Raw genomic sequence first — 16,114 nt, 5'->3', positions numbered from 1 at the left:
TGTTTGCGGAAGTGAAGTTGTATTGCAGCTTGAGCGCGTTTGTCGCGCCGGCAGTCGCGTAGACGGAAATCACGGACCCCGCGTCATTCCCGGCGCACCCACCACCGCGCCACCTCTCACCTCCGACTCCGCAGCTTCCCCGTCACCAACATCAGCTGGCCATGGACTCTGTTGAAGACGAAGACGTCCGGTTGCAGCGGGCCTCGGCTGGTCTGCTGTCGACCTTGCGTACGTCTCTTGACAAGGTCCTGTGGAAGTCCTCGAAAAACACGGGGCAACGGCAGCTTCATCATGGAGTTAGGCAAAATGATCTGAATCGCCTCATCTCATTGGTAGGTGCAGAGGTCACTGTGCACTCACATGCTACTGACCGCTTGCTTCAAGATCGAACCTTTCCAGGAAGAGCCTCAGCTGCTTGACACTCAGCTTAAGCACGTTGTCCCTGCTCTGGTCTCCGCTTACTTGGAGCATTTGCGCCAGTCATCAAAATTGACCGAACAGGCGAAGACTGTCACCGTCTCACTGGCGATTTGCCGGGTGCTGTATACGCTGTGTAAGGTGCGAGGTGAGAAAGTCATTGTTGGCTTCCTCAACAATGAGCCGCGCTACCTGGAGCCCATGCTCGACCACTTTGGGGTTGGGCTGAAGTCTGAGTCACTAGCCTGGGAAGAAAAGTATGTGGCATTGCTTTGGCTTTCTCACTTGATGCTTGCTCCTTTTGATCTTGAGTCTATCTCTTCCGGCCAGCCATCTGAATCTGCGCAGCAGCGGACCGGTATCGACCTTCCGCAGAATCTGCCTGGAATCGTAAACCGCATTATTCCGATATGTATTGAGCATCTAGACTGCGCAACCAGGGAGCGGACTGCAGCTGCCAGTCTCCTTGTACGCCTTTCCCTGAGGCCAGATATGCGCAAAATTGGACTGCTAGATGCTTTGAGCAAGTGGGCGTTGTCTTTCTTCAGCACTACGAACTCTAAGATCTCAGGTATCCATCGCTGCCTGGGTATCTTGTCATTTCTCAGCGGCCTTGTTGCATCTGCCAACAAGGACGAATTGGGCTCTTTCATTACAGACATCTTCCAATCATGCGAGCGTGTCAACCACCAGGACAGTCTTGTCTTTGTCAGGTCGTCCGCGGTTGCGAGAAAGTTCGTTGTAAAGATCTTCCGCAATATTGTCATTCATTCCATACAATCAGGTTCAGCAGACGATACGTCTGGGCTCCTCGAAGACGTTATCGACTTCTTGCTGCAAACTGTGGGGGATGGGGATACACCAGTAAGATATGCCGCCAGCAAGGCACTGAGCGTGATAACAATGAAACTGGAGCCCGAGATGGGTGTCGAAGTCGTTGAGGCTATACTTGGTTGTCTGAACGAAGACGTACTCTGGGAAGGGTCGTCCAGGAATCTGAACGCGGTAAATCCGCTCCGTTGGCACGGCCTTACCCTCACTCTGTCCCACTTGCTCTATAGGCGAGCACCTTCCATCGACCAGCTACCGGACATCCTAAATGCTTTGTTGTTGGCTCTCCATTTCGAGCAGCGCTCTGCTACTGGTGGCTCCATCGGTACAAACGTGCGGGACGCCGCGTGCTTCGGCATCTGGGCATTATCCAGACGTTATACTACGAAAGAGCTCTCTAAAGTTCAGACGACTTCAATTCGCGCCGCCGGTGGGCATGATCAATCGACTTCTATCCCACAGATTCTGGCTGTTGAATTGTTAGTCACTGCTTGTCTGGACCCAGCTGGAAACATTCGTCGCGGGTCGTCCGCTGCTCTCCAGGAGCTTATTGGGAGACATCCGGACACGGTAGAGCAGGGAATTCCGCTTGTGCAGATTGTTGATTTCCACGCAGTTGGGTTGCGTGACCGTGCAATCAGTGATGTTGGGTATCGGGCCGCCCAACTTAGCCAGATCTACTGGGACCCTCTTTTTGAGGGTCTTCTTGGATGGAGAGGTGTAGCATCACTGGACGCTGTATCGAGGGCTTCTGCCGCGACTGCCATCGGCCGCTTGAGCAGTCTCCAGCCATTCCAGGTCGTCCGGACGATGTTTCAAGAAACTCAATTGAAGCTCGAGAAACTAAATGTTAGGGATGTCGAGGAGCGACATGGCCTTGTGCTCTCTCTTGCATCTCTGGTCAATCAATGCAGTCAACGGTCCCCTGCCCATAACACTGGTTCTCAAGGCTCTTCCGCCGGCACATTGCAATCAGCAGACATTTTGGAAGTCGTTGGGTTATGGAAGCTTTTCGAAGGTCCGCTAGACTTGCAAGAAAGGGCATTCACGTCTCCCGCACTTCGTCCTGAACTCACTGCTCTTGCTGTCTGCACTCTGATTTCCGCTCTTGCAGGGATCAGTAACTGCTTCCAGGAACTTGGCGATGCGAATAATGTGCCGTTTTCTCTTGGAAGTCGTCCGATCGCCTCTCTTGACCTGTGTCTCGGCCGTACCGAGGATTCGGTGCTTCGAACTATCCCCTCGGCTGTCAAACAAATTGCCACTTTGTTGGACCAAGAGGAACGTACCAAAGCATTTAATTCATGGCTATCCCTGCTGAGCCAGACCACTGTTCGCACTGGTCTACGTGGCTCAGGTCAAGTCATGGCGTTGGGTGCGATATATTCAACAATCGATGACGGCGTTGATCGGGCCCGTATCGTCGACATGTTGGCCGCTAGGTGCACAAGTCAAGTCGAAGTGGAAGCGCGAGTTGTGGCACTGCAAAGCCTGCAGCTGATCATCCAAAGCTCGATTTCAGAACAAGACACTACCACTAAAGGTAAGGTAGCAGAAGCACTTCAGACTGCACTCAACGATTATACTATCAACGAGCGCGGAGATGTGGGGTCGTTGGTGCGTCTCGAAGCCCTCAACGCTGTTGACGCCGTATGGCAGACCCGCCTCCTTGAGGGTTTTGACCAGGAGTCACTGCTACATGCCGCCGTGGTTCGTCTTTCGTTGGAAAAGCTAGACAAAGTACGCACTCGAGCTGCCACCGTCTTGCAAAACCATGGGCGCGGCCATTTTGACACGTAAGTAATAGTGTTTGTTTGGAAAACAGCGTACTGACCCCCACAGGACTTCTGAACTCGATACCTCAGGCATTTCGTCCCATCTATATTTCTCCCAGGCATTGAAAGCACTTGATGGCCAAACGCCCCAGCTTCTGCTTCTGGCAGTTATTGAGGGCTACGTCAGCTCTGCTGGTATGGGCTCTGAATCCGTCGTCCAGGCCAGCCGGTTGGCGCTCGCAGAGAAGCTTGTCGGATTGCCAGTAGAAGCAGAGGATAAGTTTTCGCAGTTGAACGTCATCAACGCGCTTTTGGATGTCTTCAAGGCAAACGTCGTCAATGACAGGGTTGTAGTGCCACTGCTGGAGACAGTTGCCTTTCTTCTTGATGCCCATGTCCTCCAGCGGCTCGTCGGCAGCAGCTTCAAGTGAGTAGGAAACTTATAGCGTTTAGTCTTAGTGCTAACCTTTGTCCACAGGTGGCGGAACCTTCTGTCATTAGTGCAAAAGTCGCACTTCAAGTCAAATAACATACAGAAGCTGTGTCTTGCTCTTGATGTCTACCGAGGTCTGGCAGAGATTCCGGCAATCAACCAAGACGTCATTACGAAGCTGTCTAGCATGCTGTTACATCCTTTTCCAATGGTGAGTTTTTCATGGTCTCCATACTCATCGATAGGAAGGGCATCGCTGATAATAAGTAAGATTCGGATCGGGAGTGCTGAGACCCTCTTCGTGATCACGGCGAACGCGGAGCTGAAGCACCTTGACTGGTCCCGATCACCGAAAACGCTCCGCACGATTGTCGATGCGATCAAGGCTAACCAGGCACAAAGTTGAGCGAACGGAATAGAATTGAATCAATTGGTATCTAATCGCCGATTACACTGTACTGAAGAAACTGAGTGATGACGTTGTGAGCGTCAAAGCCATGCTAAATCTATTCTAGTATCAGGGTTTGAAAATGTCATTTACACCGAGCATTCAGGCTGTCTTCGTCGTGCTTCCCTGGGGCGAACCCTTGGGAGTGTTGTCACCAGAGACAGGCTGAGACGTGGACGCAGGCACGCCGTGAGTCGTTTCAATCATGTGGTCGAACATGGACCAGTCACCAATCTGTTCGTCGAAGAACTGGTCCAAATCGAGGCCGACCATCTCAGCCTCCTCGCTGACACGCAGGTGCATGCCAGGGATATATTTGAGACCGAAGAGCAGGATGCACGACACAACGAACGAGTAGGACGAGATGGCGCAGATTTCAGCAAGCTGCTTGCCGACCTGGACGCCGTTGCCATCCATGGCGCCAGGGGCGGTGGAGCCCGCGCCATCGAGCGCCGCAACCCACGACTGGGCAAATATGCCCGCGAGGAAGGAACCAACCATACCGCCAATGCCGTGGAGGCGGAAGACATCGAGACCCTCGTCAATATTGAGCCAGACGTTGAGGTTCTGGACGAGAGCGCAAGCGACGCCGGTGAGGAAGCCGATGAGGGCGGCAATCCAAAGAGAGACGAAGCCAGCGGCGGGGGTGATGCCGACGAGGCCGGCGATGGCGCCAGAGCAGGCGCCGACGACGGAGAATTTGCCCCCGTGCTTGACGTAGTCGACAACGACCCAGCCGAGGACGCCAAACGCGGCGGCGGTGTTGGTGTTGAAGCAGACGAACATGGAGCGCACGCTCGCGTTGAGGGCGCTGCCGCCGTTGAAGCCGAACCAGCCGAACCAGATGAGCACGGTGCCGAGGAAGACGAGCGTCGTGTTATGCGGCTTAGCGTGGGACTTTTCGCCATGATGCCTGCGCTTGCCGAGGACGAAGGCGTAGGCGAGGGCAGACCAGCCCGAGGCGATGTGGACGGGGCCGCCGCCGGCAAAGTCGAGCGAGGGGAGGTTGTAGAGCCAGCCGTTGGGGTTCCAGGTCCAGCAGGCGAGGGGGCAGTAGACGATGGTGGTCCAGAGGAAGGCGAAAACAAGCGAGGGCACGATGCGGCCGCGCTCAAAGGAGCCGCCGATGACTATCTGCACGGTGCAGGCGGCGAAGAGGAGCTGGTAGAAGCAGAAGACGATTTCGGGGAGGTAGGCGCTGCCTGGCGAGGGCGCGACTTGCACGTTTCGAAGCCCGAAGTTGTGCAGGTTCCCGATGAAGGGGCTGGCGCTGCGGCTGTAGGCTAGCGAGTAGCCCCAGAACATCCATTGGAAGGTTACGCTGCGGTGGTGCATACGTTAGCTACGTACGGCGCTGAAGAAAGAGGTGGAAGCGTGTTTAAGGGCACATCACATACACGGATACGACCATCAATGACTGGAAGAGCAGGGCTAGCGACGACTTGCGCCTAGCGAGGCCGCCGTACAGCAGTCCGATGCCCGGGATGATGAGCCAGACGATGCAGGCGCAGAGCATCAGCCAGACATATTGGAACTCGAGGCCGGTGTAGACGGCATTGACGTTGACGGCCGAAGGGTCGCCGCCCTTGGGATGGGAGGGGTCGAATTCAGGCTGTTAGACGGTCAGAAACGGTGGTTGTCCTACGAAGAAGGGGGAAGGGGGGACTCACCGTCGGCGGTATGTCTGCCATGACGGGCACAGGCAATGAACAGAAAGCGAAAAGAAAAGAAAGCAGTCAACCACACAGCGGCGATAGCGAGTCCAAGGCCTGCCTCACTAAGCAGAGACACAACGAAGCCGGACGGACAAAGAAAGAGAGAGAGAGAGAGAGAGCGATATCAATCACTCAAGCCAACAAACAAACAAAACAAGCAGGCAGCGCGCCCGATATATGGCGGACGCCAGACACCCCATCCATCCCTTCCCCACCAGCCCAGCCAGGCAGCCGACCAACTCAAAACCCACTGAATCAATCAAGCAATCAACCGATCAATTGATCCTTCGACGCCGCCGCTGAGCCCAGCCGTCAGCCAGCTGCTCCGCGGTCCCACCTCGCCTCGCCTTGGCGCGTGCTGCTTCCGATAAGGGCGCACCCGCGCGGTAATCCGTGGCTATCGCGCGCGGATCATGGGCTATTGCCTTGCTTGCATATCCAGCGCCAAGCAGCGCGCACCGGCTTGGCGGGCTTACGCTCTACCTACCTAGGTACTGCGTACGCGGCGTGGAGTGCATGCATGCGTGCAACACGGTTGGGGACAAGCTTTCTGGGGAGCATGAGCTGGCGGAGTAAAGTAAGTAAGCAGGCAAGTAAACAAGAGAGAACGAGTGAGCAAACGGGGAAGAGGGAACGGCGATAAGGAACCTTAGAGGTGGGAGGGAGAGGTCAGTGGCGCTGTTGTTGGCGGCCTAGAAGTCACTGAATGACTGACCGACAGCAATGCAAACAAAAATCGGAAAGATAGGCACAAGCCAACCAGCCAGACCAGCCTTAGCTGCGCCTCCGATAAGCAGCGGGAAGATATCCCCCCTCGAGCAAGCAGGCCCGCGACCATACAGAGATACAAACTTATCACCACTATCGGGGCGTGGCGTCGGCACTGGCGCACTGTGGCTGAGATATAGATAAGCTACTGTGCATACATACATACCGGGACCTGCCTTCCCCATTTCCACACCCAACCCGCCCCCGCCTCGGCCCCGCGTCACACTTCCCGAGATAACTACATACCTACTGTCTGCGCCGCGCGCTGACGGCCTGCCGGCTCGACTCGACTCGTCTGCTCTGGTCTGCTCTGGCTACGGAGGCGGAGCCGTGCGCTACCGTCATCATCACTATGTGCTGCCGTCGCTATCGCTTTTCACTCACTAACCATTTTCTCGTTCGCACGCCCGTCCTCCTACGCGTACGCATTGATGCCAAGCTGTGTATTGTGTACCAGATCCATGCCTGGGCATGCGTACCTAGCTAGCGGTGGCCCGGCTGCTGCTGCTGCTGCTATATATAGCCAACCAGCCAGTCATCCAGTCACCCTCACCCACCAGTCAGTCTGACAGGCCAGGCGTACGACAGCAACAACACTTTATTTATTAAACTATACGTGCATGCGCGCGTGCGAGGTGTTTTGTACCGCGGTGGCGTTTGGAGATATGTAGAACGCAAGGGAACGAATAAAACAAGCCCAATTACGAGGAAAAGGATGGCGAATAACAAACAGGTTTCGATCCGCAAACCAACTGCGCCTGTGAAAAAATATCATCTCACCCCCTTTGGTACGCCCTGGCCCTGCGCCTGGAGAAAAGTAAAAAAGAATGAAAGAAAGAAAGGAGAGAAGCACCTGCCGTGCTGCATGACCCTGTTCCGTCCCTTGCCATCCATCCATCCATCTCTCGTCATCATCATCCATCGTCGTCCATCGTCGTTGTTGTCGTCGTCGCTCTCACAGGCTGTGTACTACAACACTCTGTACCTCGCAGCCCACGTGCAGCCACCACCTACAACCGACTCTCGACGCCGCTCCCCGGCCTCTCGCCCGGCCACGTCGCATCCGGCCACACCAGGCGCATCGCCTCCCAGATATGGCCGACATGGACGATCCGCAGGCCCGACTTGACCTCGTCGGGCAAATCCTTGGCGTCCTTCCTGTTCGCCTCGGGCAGCAGCACCATCTCCACGCCCGCCCGCAGCGCCCCGATCAGCTTCTCCTTGATGCCGCCCACGGGGAGCACGCGGCCGCGCAGGCTGACCTCGCCCGTCATCGCCAGTCGCGGCGGCACCGGCTTGCCGGCAAACAGCGAGATCAGCGCGATCGTGTGCGCCAGTCCCGCCGAGGGCCCGTCTTTCGGTATCGCGCCCGACGGGCAGTGCACGTGGATCGAGCGCGCCTTCATGATGTCTTCCCTCGGGTCGCCCGTCAGGCCCAGCTCAAACGCGTGTGCCTTCACCCAGGTCAGCGCCACTTCGACGCTTTCCTTGAGCACGTCGCCCAGCTTGCCCGTTAGCTGCACCCGTCCCGTCCCCGGCATGTCGGCTACTTCAATGAAGAGGATGCTGCCCTGTCCGCCCGTGCTGTAGGCTACCAGGCCCGTCACGACGCCCGGCCGCGAGTGACGCTCGGCGAGCTCTTCAGTGAAAGTCTCGACGCCGAGGATGTTTTCGAGGTCTTCAAGGCGCACCTCTGGCTGGTAGGTTTGTGGCGTGTTGGCGTCCGTGGCTTCGGCGTACTCGACGGCTTTGTACCGGCACACGCTGCCTATCTCGCGCTCCAGGTTACGCACGCCAGACTCGCGTGTGTAGCAGGTAATGATCTTGTCCAAGACATCTTCGGACATTGAGACCTTGTCTGACCCAAGACCATTGGTCATGATTTGCTTTGGCACCAAGTGTTGCGTCGCGATGTGCCGCTTCTCCAAAGTGGTGTAGCCAGTCAGTTGGATCGTCTCCATGCGGTCGAGCAAAGGAGGTGGAATCGTTTCCAAGCTGTTTGCTGTAGCAATGAATAGTACCTTGCTCAGGTCAATAGGAATGTTGATGTAGTGGTCGGTGAAGGTGTGGTTCTGCTCCGGATCCAAGACCTCCAGCATGGCAGCTGACGGATCGCCGTTGTGGTTTGCCATGCCGACCTTGTCAATCTCATCGAGAAGGAAGACTGGGTTAGCAACGCCAACCTTCTTCAATCCGTTGACGACCAGGCCAGGCATGGCAGCCACATAAGTTCTCCTGTGGCCTCTTATCTCGGCTTCATCTCTGACGCCTCCCAGCGATATGCGGTGGAATTTCCGACCAAGGGCTGTTGCCACAGACTTCGCCAAACTGGTCTTGCCAACTCCTGGGGGTCCAACGAGGAGCAATATGGGAGACTTGTCAACCATTCTCTTTCTCTCCATAAGACGCTGCTCTTCTTCGCTGGGCTCATGAGTAGCAGAGTTCTTTGCTGTGTTCGGTTCCCGACGAGCCGCGTCTTTTGCAAGGATCAGCTGCTTGGATGCACCCTCAGCATTCTGGGCTTCCGCTCCGGCTTCCTCTTTGCTACTTGCATCTGTGAGTTGCTTGATTTGAGCGTCAATGTCCGCGTTGACGGACTGCTTGAGCTTCAAGACGGCCAAGTACTCCAGTAGCCGCTTCTTGACCTTTTCCAGGCCGTGGTGATCGTCATCAAGCTGCTTCCTTGCCCTAGACAGGGTCTGGGCATCCAGATGATCTTCAGTGACCTTAGACCAAGGTATCTCCGCCAGGTTCTCCAAATAATTCCTGCACACTTGGTATTCGGCCTGGGCTGGATTCATCTTCTGCAGCCGCTGCAACTCACGCTGCGAGACCTTCTGCGCCTCGGGGCTGAGCTTGGCCTCATCCAACCGCTTCTTCAGCTCCTCTAACTCATTGTCCCCCTCTTGACCGCCGGCACCGGCTCCACCTCCGAAACCTGGAAATGGCGGGAAACCATTCATACCGGCAGGCATCCGCATGTTCGTGGCGTAGCGTCTTTGCAAATTCCCTAGCCTATCCATGTCCGGCATAATCCCAGGCTTTCCGGAACTTATGGTCATTATCCTGTTGTTGCCCTGGATCTTCTGGATCTGGGCCTGTAGGATCTCTACCACACACTCTAGCCTGTTTTTGACATCCACAGCTGCCAGTACTCTAAGTCTGTCCTCATGCGAGCACTGCAGCATATCTGTCATGAAATCCGCTACCGTACCAGCGTCTTCGACGCCTTTCTTCGAGATGTACAGCTCGAGTCGCCGGGCCATAGAAGGCGACAAGGGCATACCGGTGCTACGGGGCATAATGGCGGACATGCGAACCAGGGCAAGGAACTCTCTCGAGACCTGCTTGAAGCCTTCGAAGGCCTGCTGGATCGCAGGGTCTGCGGGGTTGACTGCGACGGGTCTTAGTATTAGTATACCACAGATTCTCGTGTCTTAGAAGAGCGCATGCACATACAATCATCCACCAAGTGCTCCAGCTCAGCCTCAAAGTACGGCCGCTCTTGTATGATCTTGTGGACCTTAAACCTGCTCACGCCATCCACCACCAAGTGCAGCTCGCCCTGCAGGCGGCCCTGCACGGCCGACACTTTGCCCAAGACGCCATATCCAAAGAGGTCGTCCTTTTCCACGAGAACCGGGTCTTTGGCTGTGCCTTTCTGCCGCTCCTTGCTGGCATCGTGGTTGATCAGGCGCTCGCCTTCGCGCGACAGCAGCGGCGAGTTCAGCGGCACGCAGCCGATGGTGACGGGTGCATCGGGTTTCGGCTTGGGCGAGAGGCTGTAGATGTGCGCGAGGAGCGAGGCGATGTCGACGCGGTCGGCGAGGGAGACACGCAGCGTGTAGCCCGGGAGCAGCACCGAGGGCACGGCGAGTGGGATAATGGGAAGCACCTTGGACTTTGGGGTGGCCATCAATGCGGTTGTTCCATAAGGTTGGGAGAAGGTGTGGAGAGGGAGGTGCGAGACTAAGTGCGCAGATGTAGAGTTGGTGCGGAGGTGGCGTTTCTGGGGAAGAGAAGCTGCTCGAAGAAGCTGGGTGAGTGAGCTCTCGACCAACGCCGAGGTTATCGTGATGCCCGCCGCCGCATCACCACCGCACCGGCATCACCTACGCGATACCGGAGCACAGCGTTACACGTCATCACGGTCATCCACGCAGCCAGCTTAGGGAAGATCGTCCATTTGCGAAATGCATTAAATAGGTTAGAAATAATAGATAGGTAGATATCCACCGCAAAACACCCCATGTATCCACCCGTTACGCCACTCACCGACACAGCTACCTACATAAGATCTACAGAGTATATGAATACTACAATACGTACTGCTAGCCCAAACAATATGCAATATTCGACAACAAATAATGCCGCCCAGGGTATCGTGGAGAATCAACAATAGAGACAACGCCCCCTAAAATCCTTCTATCCTCCGCTTGATTTTCTTCTTCGGTCTTCCGCTGAACTGGCCGGGCACCGGTTGCGACGCTGGGAACTTTTGACTCGGCGTGAACTGACTGCTTGCCGGGAACTGGCTACTGCCTGCCGGTCCCACGCTAGCCGGGCCGGGAGAACTCCTAGGATGATGCGACACTAAAGGTGTCATGGCTTGCGACTGGGATTGTGAAGCCAGATGGGCCGCAGTCTCACGACGCTGTCTCCTGAGATGCTTCTCTGCCTTTCTATGCAACTTGGCACGTTCTTTTTGCGACATACCTTCTTCCTCCATGGCGTCGATCTGGCTGGTCGCGGCCTTTGTTGCTTCATAACTATATGAAGCCGGGTCTGTGCCAGGAGCCCAATGCGACAGCAAACGGTTCATCTGGCGGGGAAGCGAAGGAATCTGCCTGTCGAACGTGGTGTATTGGCGAAGACGTGCAAAGGATCCATCGCTTAGGGTGGACATGCCAGAAGAGAACGAAGAACCCGAAACAAGTGAAGGAGTAGCTTCAGGTGTCAGTAGCAACGCGGAGGGCTGAGAGGAGCCATAAGACCCCGATTGAGAACTGGGAATCGAAAAGTATTCTTGGGACGCTCTGCCCTTGTTCTTCCGTGCTGATTTAGACGGAGATACAAAATCGGCGTCCTGGATGAGCGACAAGTCCAGCTCCGGTTCCTGTTGAGGTTCTTGTTGCTGTTCGGGTTGCTGGATCTTGATGCTGGTGCTTGCAAAACACAGCTGGGCAGCAACCTCCCGTGCCAGTTGCGAGTTTGCCAGCCGAACTTTTGGTGGAATTGCCTTGGGAAGAGTTGACAGCCATGACTTAATGACAGTATCGTAGATCTTTAAGAAGGAAGGCTTGCCATCCTCATAATCCGGCAGACCTAGTTGGGAAGCTGATCCAACTTGCTGAAGCAGCAAGGAGGCTTCTTGGCCCTCATGAGTACCAAAAGATCGAAGCAAGTTTGCGAAAGACTCCTCCGTCTCGTCAATATCAGCCACTGCGAGTTCCCCGCCAAAATACTGCCACAGAGTATCGTAATGATGCTCCTCGGGATCCGGAGTAGCCTGCAGTCTATCCGCAGATTCAGCAATGAGCGTAGACACATTTTCCCTCTCGTATTCCTTAGGGTCGTCCAAGAATTCGCAGACTCGAGATTTGTCCACAGTTAAGGAATCATCCGAGCTTGTGTGGGAAACATCAGCCGAGTCGGATCCTTTACGAGGGAATTTTGCTGGCCTCAACCAAGGAGCGACAGTGAGCTCATCATCGCTGTCTATCAAGTCATCCGCGACGATGAAGCTGTCATGTTTCACTCTGGAGGAGCTCTGTTGCATGCTCCTCTTTGTCCAAGAGGGAACCTCGATGGAGGGCTGAGATGCCCAAGGCGAATTTGTAGGATCAGAAGAAGGATCGTAAAGAAAAACGAGCCGCCTGTTCACCTCCAGATTGTTCAACAACATGTAGACGTTATAGAACATGACGCCATGGTCTCGAAATCCGTTGCCAGGTCCAGGGACGCGCGTTCTCGAAGTCTCACCGTAATCCAATAGCTGAAACGAGATGTTCCTCACCAAAGAGTGAGTAGGTTTTTGATCATCTCCAACTGCTGAAAGATACAAAACCGTAGGGTCCGAAGGTGAAAATGGTAAGGATGCTGTCTCAGAATTTTGTGTATATCTGAAAACAGTGACACCATGATCCTCCTGAGATCGTAGGAAAATTACGGTATCTTCGTCTAATTAGCGCAAGTACAAAGGGCTTTTGGAAATAAATTCTTACCTTCGTTGTCGACCATAGCAGATAGTTGCAAGGTGATATCCTCATTGTTACGGAAGTGCCTCCATGAGAGCAGGATCAATGCACCGTGAGCCACTTCATCTTTGTCCTCCTCCAGAGACGGGATCCTGATAACCAACAGATGCGTAGAAGTTAAAAGTAAGACTCTACTACTGTCTTGGGGATCTCTCCTCAAGTCCAGTATCCAGCTGGAGGTCCGCATCAGTCTCAAACTCGAAGCGTCCAATCGAAGTGAGTGGCCCTGAAAATCCACAATCTCGAGCAGCCTCCTGTTGCATACGACAACAGTGTTGACATTGGCTGCCCAAAGGATTCTTCCCCAGCCATCGTATCGAGCTGTGTTGCCTTCTTCACGAAGGTGCCCACTCTTTGTCTGGATCGTTTTAAAGGTAAACCTTTTTTGTTTCGACCCCTCGATATCCCAAACGGCCCATTTGCCTTCCTGGGTTATGGTCGCAAATTGACGTTGGTAATCCGGATTGAAAGTGACATCTGCGTATGTGGGTTCACCAGGACGGAGAACCAAGCTAACCACTGGACTTACTTCAAGTCTAGAAGATGGAAGCTTAGAGTGGGATCCAGGATCCTTGAGCGCAGCAACAGAAACCCGGCGGAACCTTGGCCGAAAGATGTGCACTGATTTTGCCGTACGGACAGCCAAAAACGTACCGCGCTCATCAGGCTGGTTCGCAAAACACAGCTGCTGTATGGGCGCCCCGTTTCCAGACCACCATCCAGTTTCACCAAGCCCTAGGCTGGGCACATTCAACCAGACACTCTTGTCTTCACCCCAGCCCTGTTTCTCGAAGCGCTCTTGGACGAGACGAAGTGACTGTCCAGCGGTACCACCAGGAATGGCTGCAACCCGAATTGTTCCCTTGGAACCCCTGTTGTCTACATCGGCGGCTCTGCCAAAGGCCAGAAGGTCTCCTCGCAGCGCGTCGTACTTGGCCACCACTGCGGTCAGGGTCTCGGAGATTTGCGCGTCGCGCGTCACGAAAGCCTCGGCGGCGCGTAGTTCCGGATTTGCGGCTAGAAGGCGTTTCTTTTGTTCATCGAGCGTGCTCGCATTCCCAACTGTCTCCAAAGGATCCGCGCTAGCCGCTTCTACGCCAGAAGACTCGATGTCGCCCAAGGGCCGGAGAATCCTCCGCCTTCCCGGTTGCCGGTTGAAAAGCCATTGTCTGTTTTCCTGGTCGTATAACGCGTGCCCGACGTGACCATAGTGGAGGTCATCCACCGAGGGATCAGTCATCCGGCTTCAATGTTATGTGGCGCGGCGGATATGCGCATCGGATCCAGATCATGTCGGGGAGAGGGTATGCGCCGCGGACCTGGGGCCATGCATTTGCTCTTTGGAAAGCGGAAATGCCGCGGAGGTCGGGGTCCCGCACGCAACGCCTGCGCAGTAGCGTGTTAGCTAAAGCTGGGTGCTGCTTTTGCTGTGAAGTTTCTCGGATGATGATCTCTCACAACTTTTCTAAATGATCGGCGCGGCCGTCGGCGTTGGTTTCTACCGGCGCTAGGCCCAATGCGGTCACAAAGTAAACATACAGTCTTGCATGACAACAGGATGTCCTCACTCAGACAACACCCTACCTACTTTGCTGTCGTACAGAACCACTGTTCAACACTTGCGCGGGGCTTCATACAATATTACCCTCATCCACCCAAAATCAACACTCCCATGGCCGGCATAGCTTTTGATTCGTCCGTTAGCGCTGTACCGTAGATGCGCCTTGGTCCATTAAATTGTTCATGGTAAATGGCGTTCTTAGAATGAGACAGAGTATGATTTCTACTAGTAGCTGCAAGGAAATGACTTCCTTCTGGAACTTACTGATACGAAAACATCCGCCTGAGAAGTTGATCTTCCTATGATGCTGATGCTTTTGGCATGCCCGGCAAGCTTTCTTTATTTTGAGAGTACCCACGAACCTATATTGATGATTGGGGCAGAAATTTGGATGAGCTTTTCCTTATCACCGAAATCTCTAAGCTCCAGTGCTAGAACTCCCGCCCTGTTCGACGAGGTCAGACAGTGATGAGTAGATTCCCGCGTTGCTTCGGTTTGGCGACAGCAGTGGTCAAGGACAAGACCATATTCCACTGTAGTAGCAGGAAAATGGGTAAGTTCATTCCTCTTTGATCAACAGTGCCCAACGAATTTCAAGGGCCAAAGGCGCAGTTGAAAATGCAAAGAGCAAGAAAACCAAAAGACGAAGGCAGACGACTTCCTCACAGGCCCAGACGAGCTGAGCACAGCAATGAAAAAGGCCTTTTGAAGGTTTGCGTCGACCCGAAACAGTGCAATACGAGTGACACGGTGGCAGCGACTACGAAGCGAAAAGCCCCGAAGCCGCCGCGCAAGGTCCAAAAACTGTTTAATCACGAATGCACCTCCGTAGAGGGCTTCCAGCGATCAAACTGAAAAGGAAAAGATACTGCATTTGATCTCAGCGAAATGGCAAAAGAGAACTGGAGAAAAAAGTTGGAGGGAGGAGGACGTTTATATAGGCTGAGAGAGGGAACGTGCACGAACAAGCGAGTGCGATGAGGTCATTGGTGAAGGTTCTGGAGAGCTCTGGAAGGCTGTGGAAGCTGGGGTGGTGCGTGGAAGGTTCTTTGGGGTGAGTGGACAACAACTTGTGCTACGCACAGTGAAGACTAACATCACAGTATAACCCAGAGAGAGCGAAGTGCTTCTGTCAAGGCTTACGGTTTGTTGTTTTCTTTATCTCCTGTTCCTCCAGCTCGAGCAAAATACTCGGACATAGTCGACCCTAATACCAAATGTTTAGACACCGGAATTAATCCTAAAGGTAAGTATAGACTACACCTCTCACGATTAGCTGTTCGGGGCCAAGTCATTCAGTATTCTTTTGAGGCGGCGATACGTGCAGAAATATCGTCGAAAATTAATTTCACATCCCTCTCAGTGCAACAAAGCTCGTCATTCACTTTTTTCTCTTTTGTCCTTTTTCTACGACCGTTCTTTCTAGTATTGAGGACGTATGCTGGTTTTCGAGCCCGCAATTTCGAGGAAGTGGGGAACCTGGCTGAGCGAGCGCCTATTTACTGTGCCGCACAAAGTGGAGAGCGATTGCTGACTCTACCAACCACCTAGCCAATCATGTTCCAAACCATCAAACCCCAGCCTCTATAACCCCTGTAAAGCGGCTATGGAGATGATACTTTGTGTTTCACCGCTGCAGTTGGAGCCTGAAAATTTCAGAGCTTAGAATTGAAGCGGTTGCTTGCAGCCTACAATCACAGGAAATTCTTGAGATCAAGCCTTTACTTCCCTTGCACGAGCAACATCAGGAAACTTTACATGCGTTTTAGTTCAATGCATCTTGTGGGTAAGGGGATAACCGAGTGGCAGTGTCCCTGCATTTTCATGCTTCAGGCACCTGTTTTTCGGCCTCTGCTAAAAATATCTGATTGGATGACAGGGTTCCATGTCAGCTTCCCACATATTACTA

At 54.1% G+C, this 16,114-nt stretch overlaps 5 protein-coding genes across 5 annotated transcripts; 2 read left to right on the top strand and 3 right to left on the bottom strand.

The window, feature by feature from the left end:
• Positions 1-152: 152 nt before the first annotated feature.
• Positions 153-3,863, top strand: K452DRAFT_357273 (uncharacterized protein; the record flags this gene model as incomplete). The annotated part of the gene is made up of 5 exons (XM_033546103.1): positions 153-332; positions 385-3,044; positions 3,091-3,450; positions 3,502-3,667; positions 3,728-3,863. Exons 1-5 carry the CDS (start codon positions 162-164, stop codon positions 3,860-3,862), a joined length of 3,492 nt encoding a protein of 1,163 aa, XP_033399332.1. The 5' UTR covers positions 153-161.
• Positions 3,853-5,976, bottom strand: K452DRAFT_285653 (uncharacterized protein). Its single transcript, XM_033540147.1, has 3 exons — positions 5,575-5,976; positions 5,302-5,516; positions 3,853-5,225 (listed from the first exon to the last, which is right to left on the bottom strand). Exons 1-3 carry the CDS (start codon positions 5,593-5,595, stop codon positions 4,007-4,009), a joined length of 1,455 nt encoding a protein of 484 aa, XP_033399330.1. The 5' UTR covers positions 5,596-5,976; the 3' UTR covers positions 3,853-4,006.
• K452DRAFT_285654 (uncharacterized protein) lies at positions 5,593-5,912 on the top strand (the record flags this gene model as incomplete). The annotated part of the gene is made up of 1 exon (XM_033540148.1): positions 5,593-5,912. A coding segment is annotated over one exon (310 nt), but the record flags the coding sequence as incomplete, so codon positions are not given.
• A 1,421-nt stretch (positions 5,977-7,397) lies between the features above and the next one.
• On the bottom strand, positions 7,398-10,303 carry K452DRAFT_307013 (uncharacterized protein; the record flags this gene model as incomplete). Its single annotated transcript, XM_033543036.1, has 2 exons — positions 7,398-9,781; positions 9,847-10,303. 2 exons carry the CDS (start codon positions 10,301-10,303, stop codon positions 7,398-7,400), a joined length of 2,841 nt encoding a protein of 946 aa, XP_033399329.1.
• Positions 10,304-10,591: 288 nt separating this feature from the next.
• Positions 10,592-14,064, bottom strand: K452DRAFT_246864 (uncharacterized protein). Its single transcript, XM_033538036.1, has 2 exons — positions 12,612-14,064; positions 10,592-12,561 (listed from the first exon to the last, which is right to left on the bottom strand). Exons 1-2 carry the CDS (start codon positions 13,882-13,884, stop codon positions 10,802-10,804), a joined length of 3,033 nt encoding a protein of 1,010 aa, XP_033399328.1. The 5' UTR covers positions 13,885-14,064; the 3' UTR covers positions 10,592-10,801.
• Positions 14,065-16,114: the final 2,050 nt, after the last annotated feature.

Source organism: Aplosporella prunicola, assembly GCF_010093885.1.
Source record: "Aplosporella prunicola CBS 121167 unplaced genomic scaffold K452scaffold_8, whole genome shotgun sequence".
In the NCBI taxonomy this organism is placed as follows: Eukaryota; Fungi; Ascomycota; class Dothideomycetes; order Botryosphaeriales; family Aplosporellaceae; genus Aplosporella; species Aplosporella prunicola.
The sequence above is the reverse complement of the archived record's forward strand: the minus strand, read 5'-3'. Positions and strand labels throughout refer to the sequence as shown.

Excerpts from the sequence above, each read along its gene's own strand:
- K452DRAFT_285653 (XM_033540147.1), bottom strand. The coding sequence starts at position 5,595 with ATGGCAGACATACCGCCGACG. Across the intron at positions 5,517-5,574 it reads TGGCAGACATACCGCCGACG|CCTGAATTCGACCCCTCCCA; the intron begins GTGAGTCCCCCC and ends ACCGTCTAACAG. Across the intron at positions 5,226-5,301 it reads TCATTGATGGTCGTATCCGT|CGTAACCTTCCAATGGATGT; the intron begins GTATGTGATGTG and ends GCACCACCGCAG.
- K452DRAFT_246864 (XM_033538036.1), bottom strand. The coding sequence starts at position 13,884 with ATGACTGATCCCTCGGTGGATGACCTCCACTATGGTCACGTCGGGCAC. Across the intron at positions 12,562-12,611 it reads TGCTATGGTCGACAACGAAG|ATACCGTAATTTTCCTACGA; the intron begins GTAAGAATTTAT and ends AATTAGACGAAG.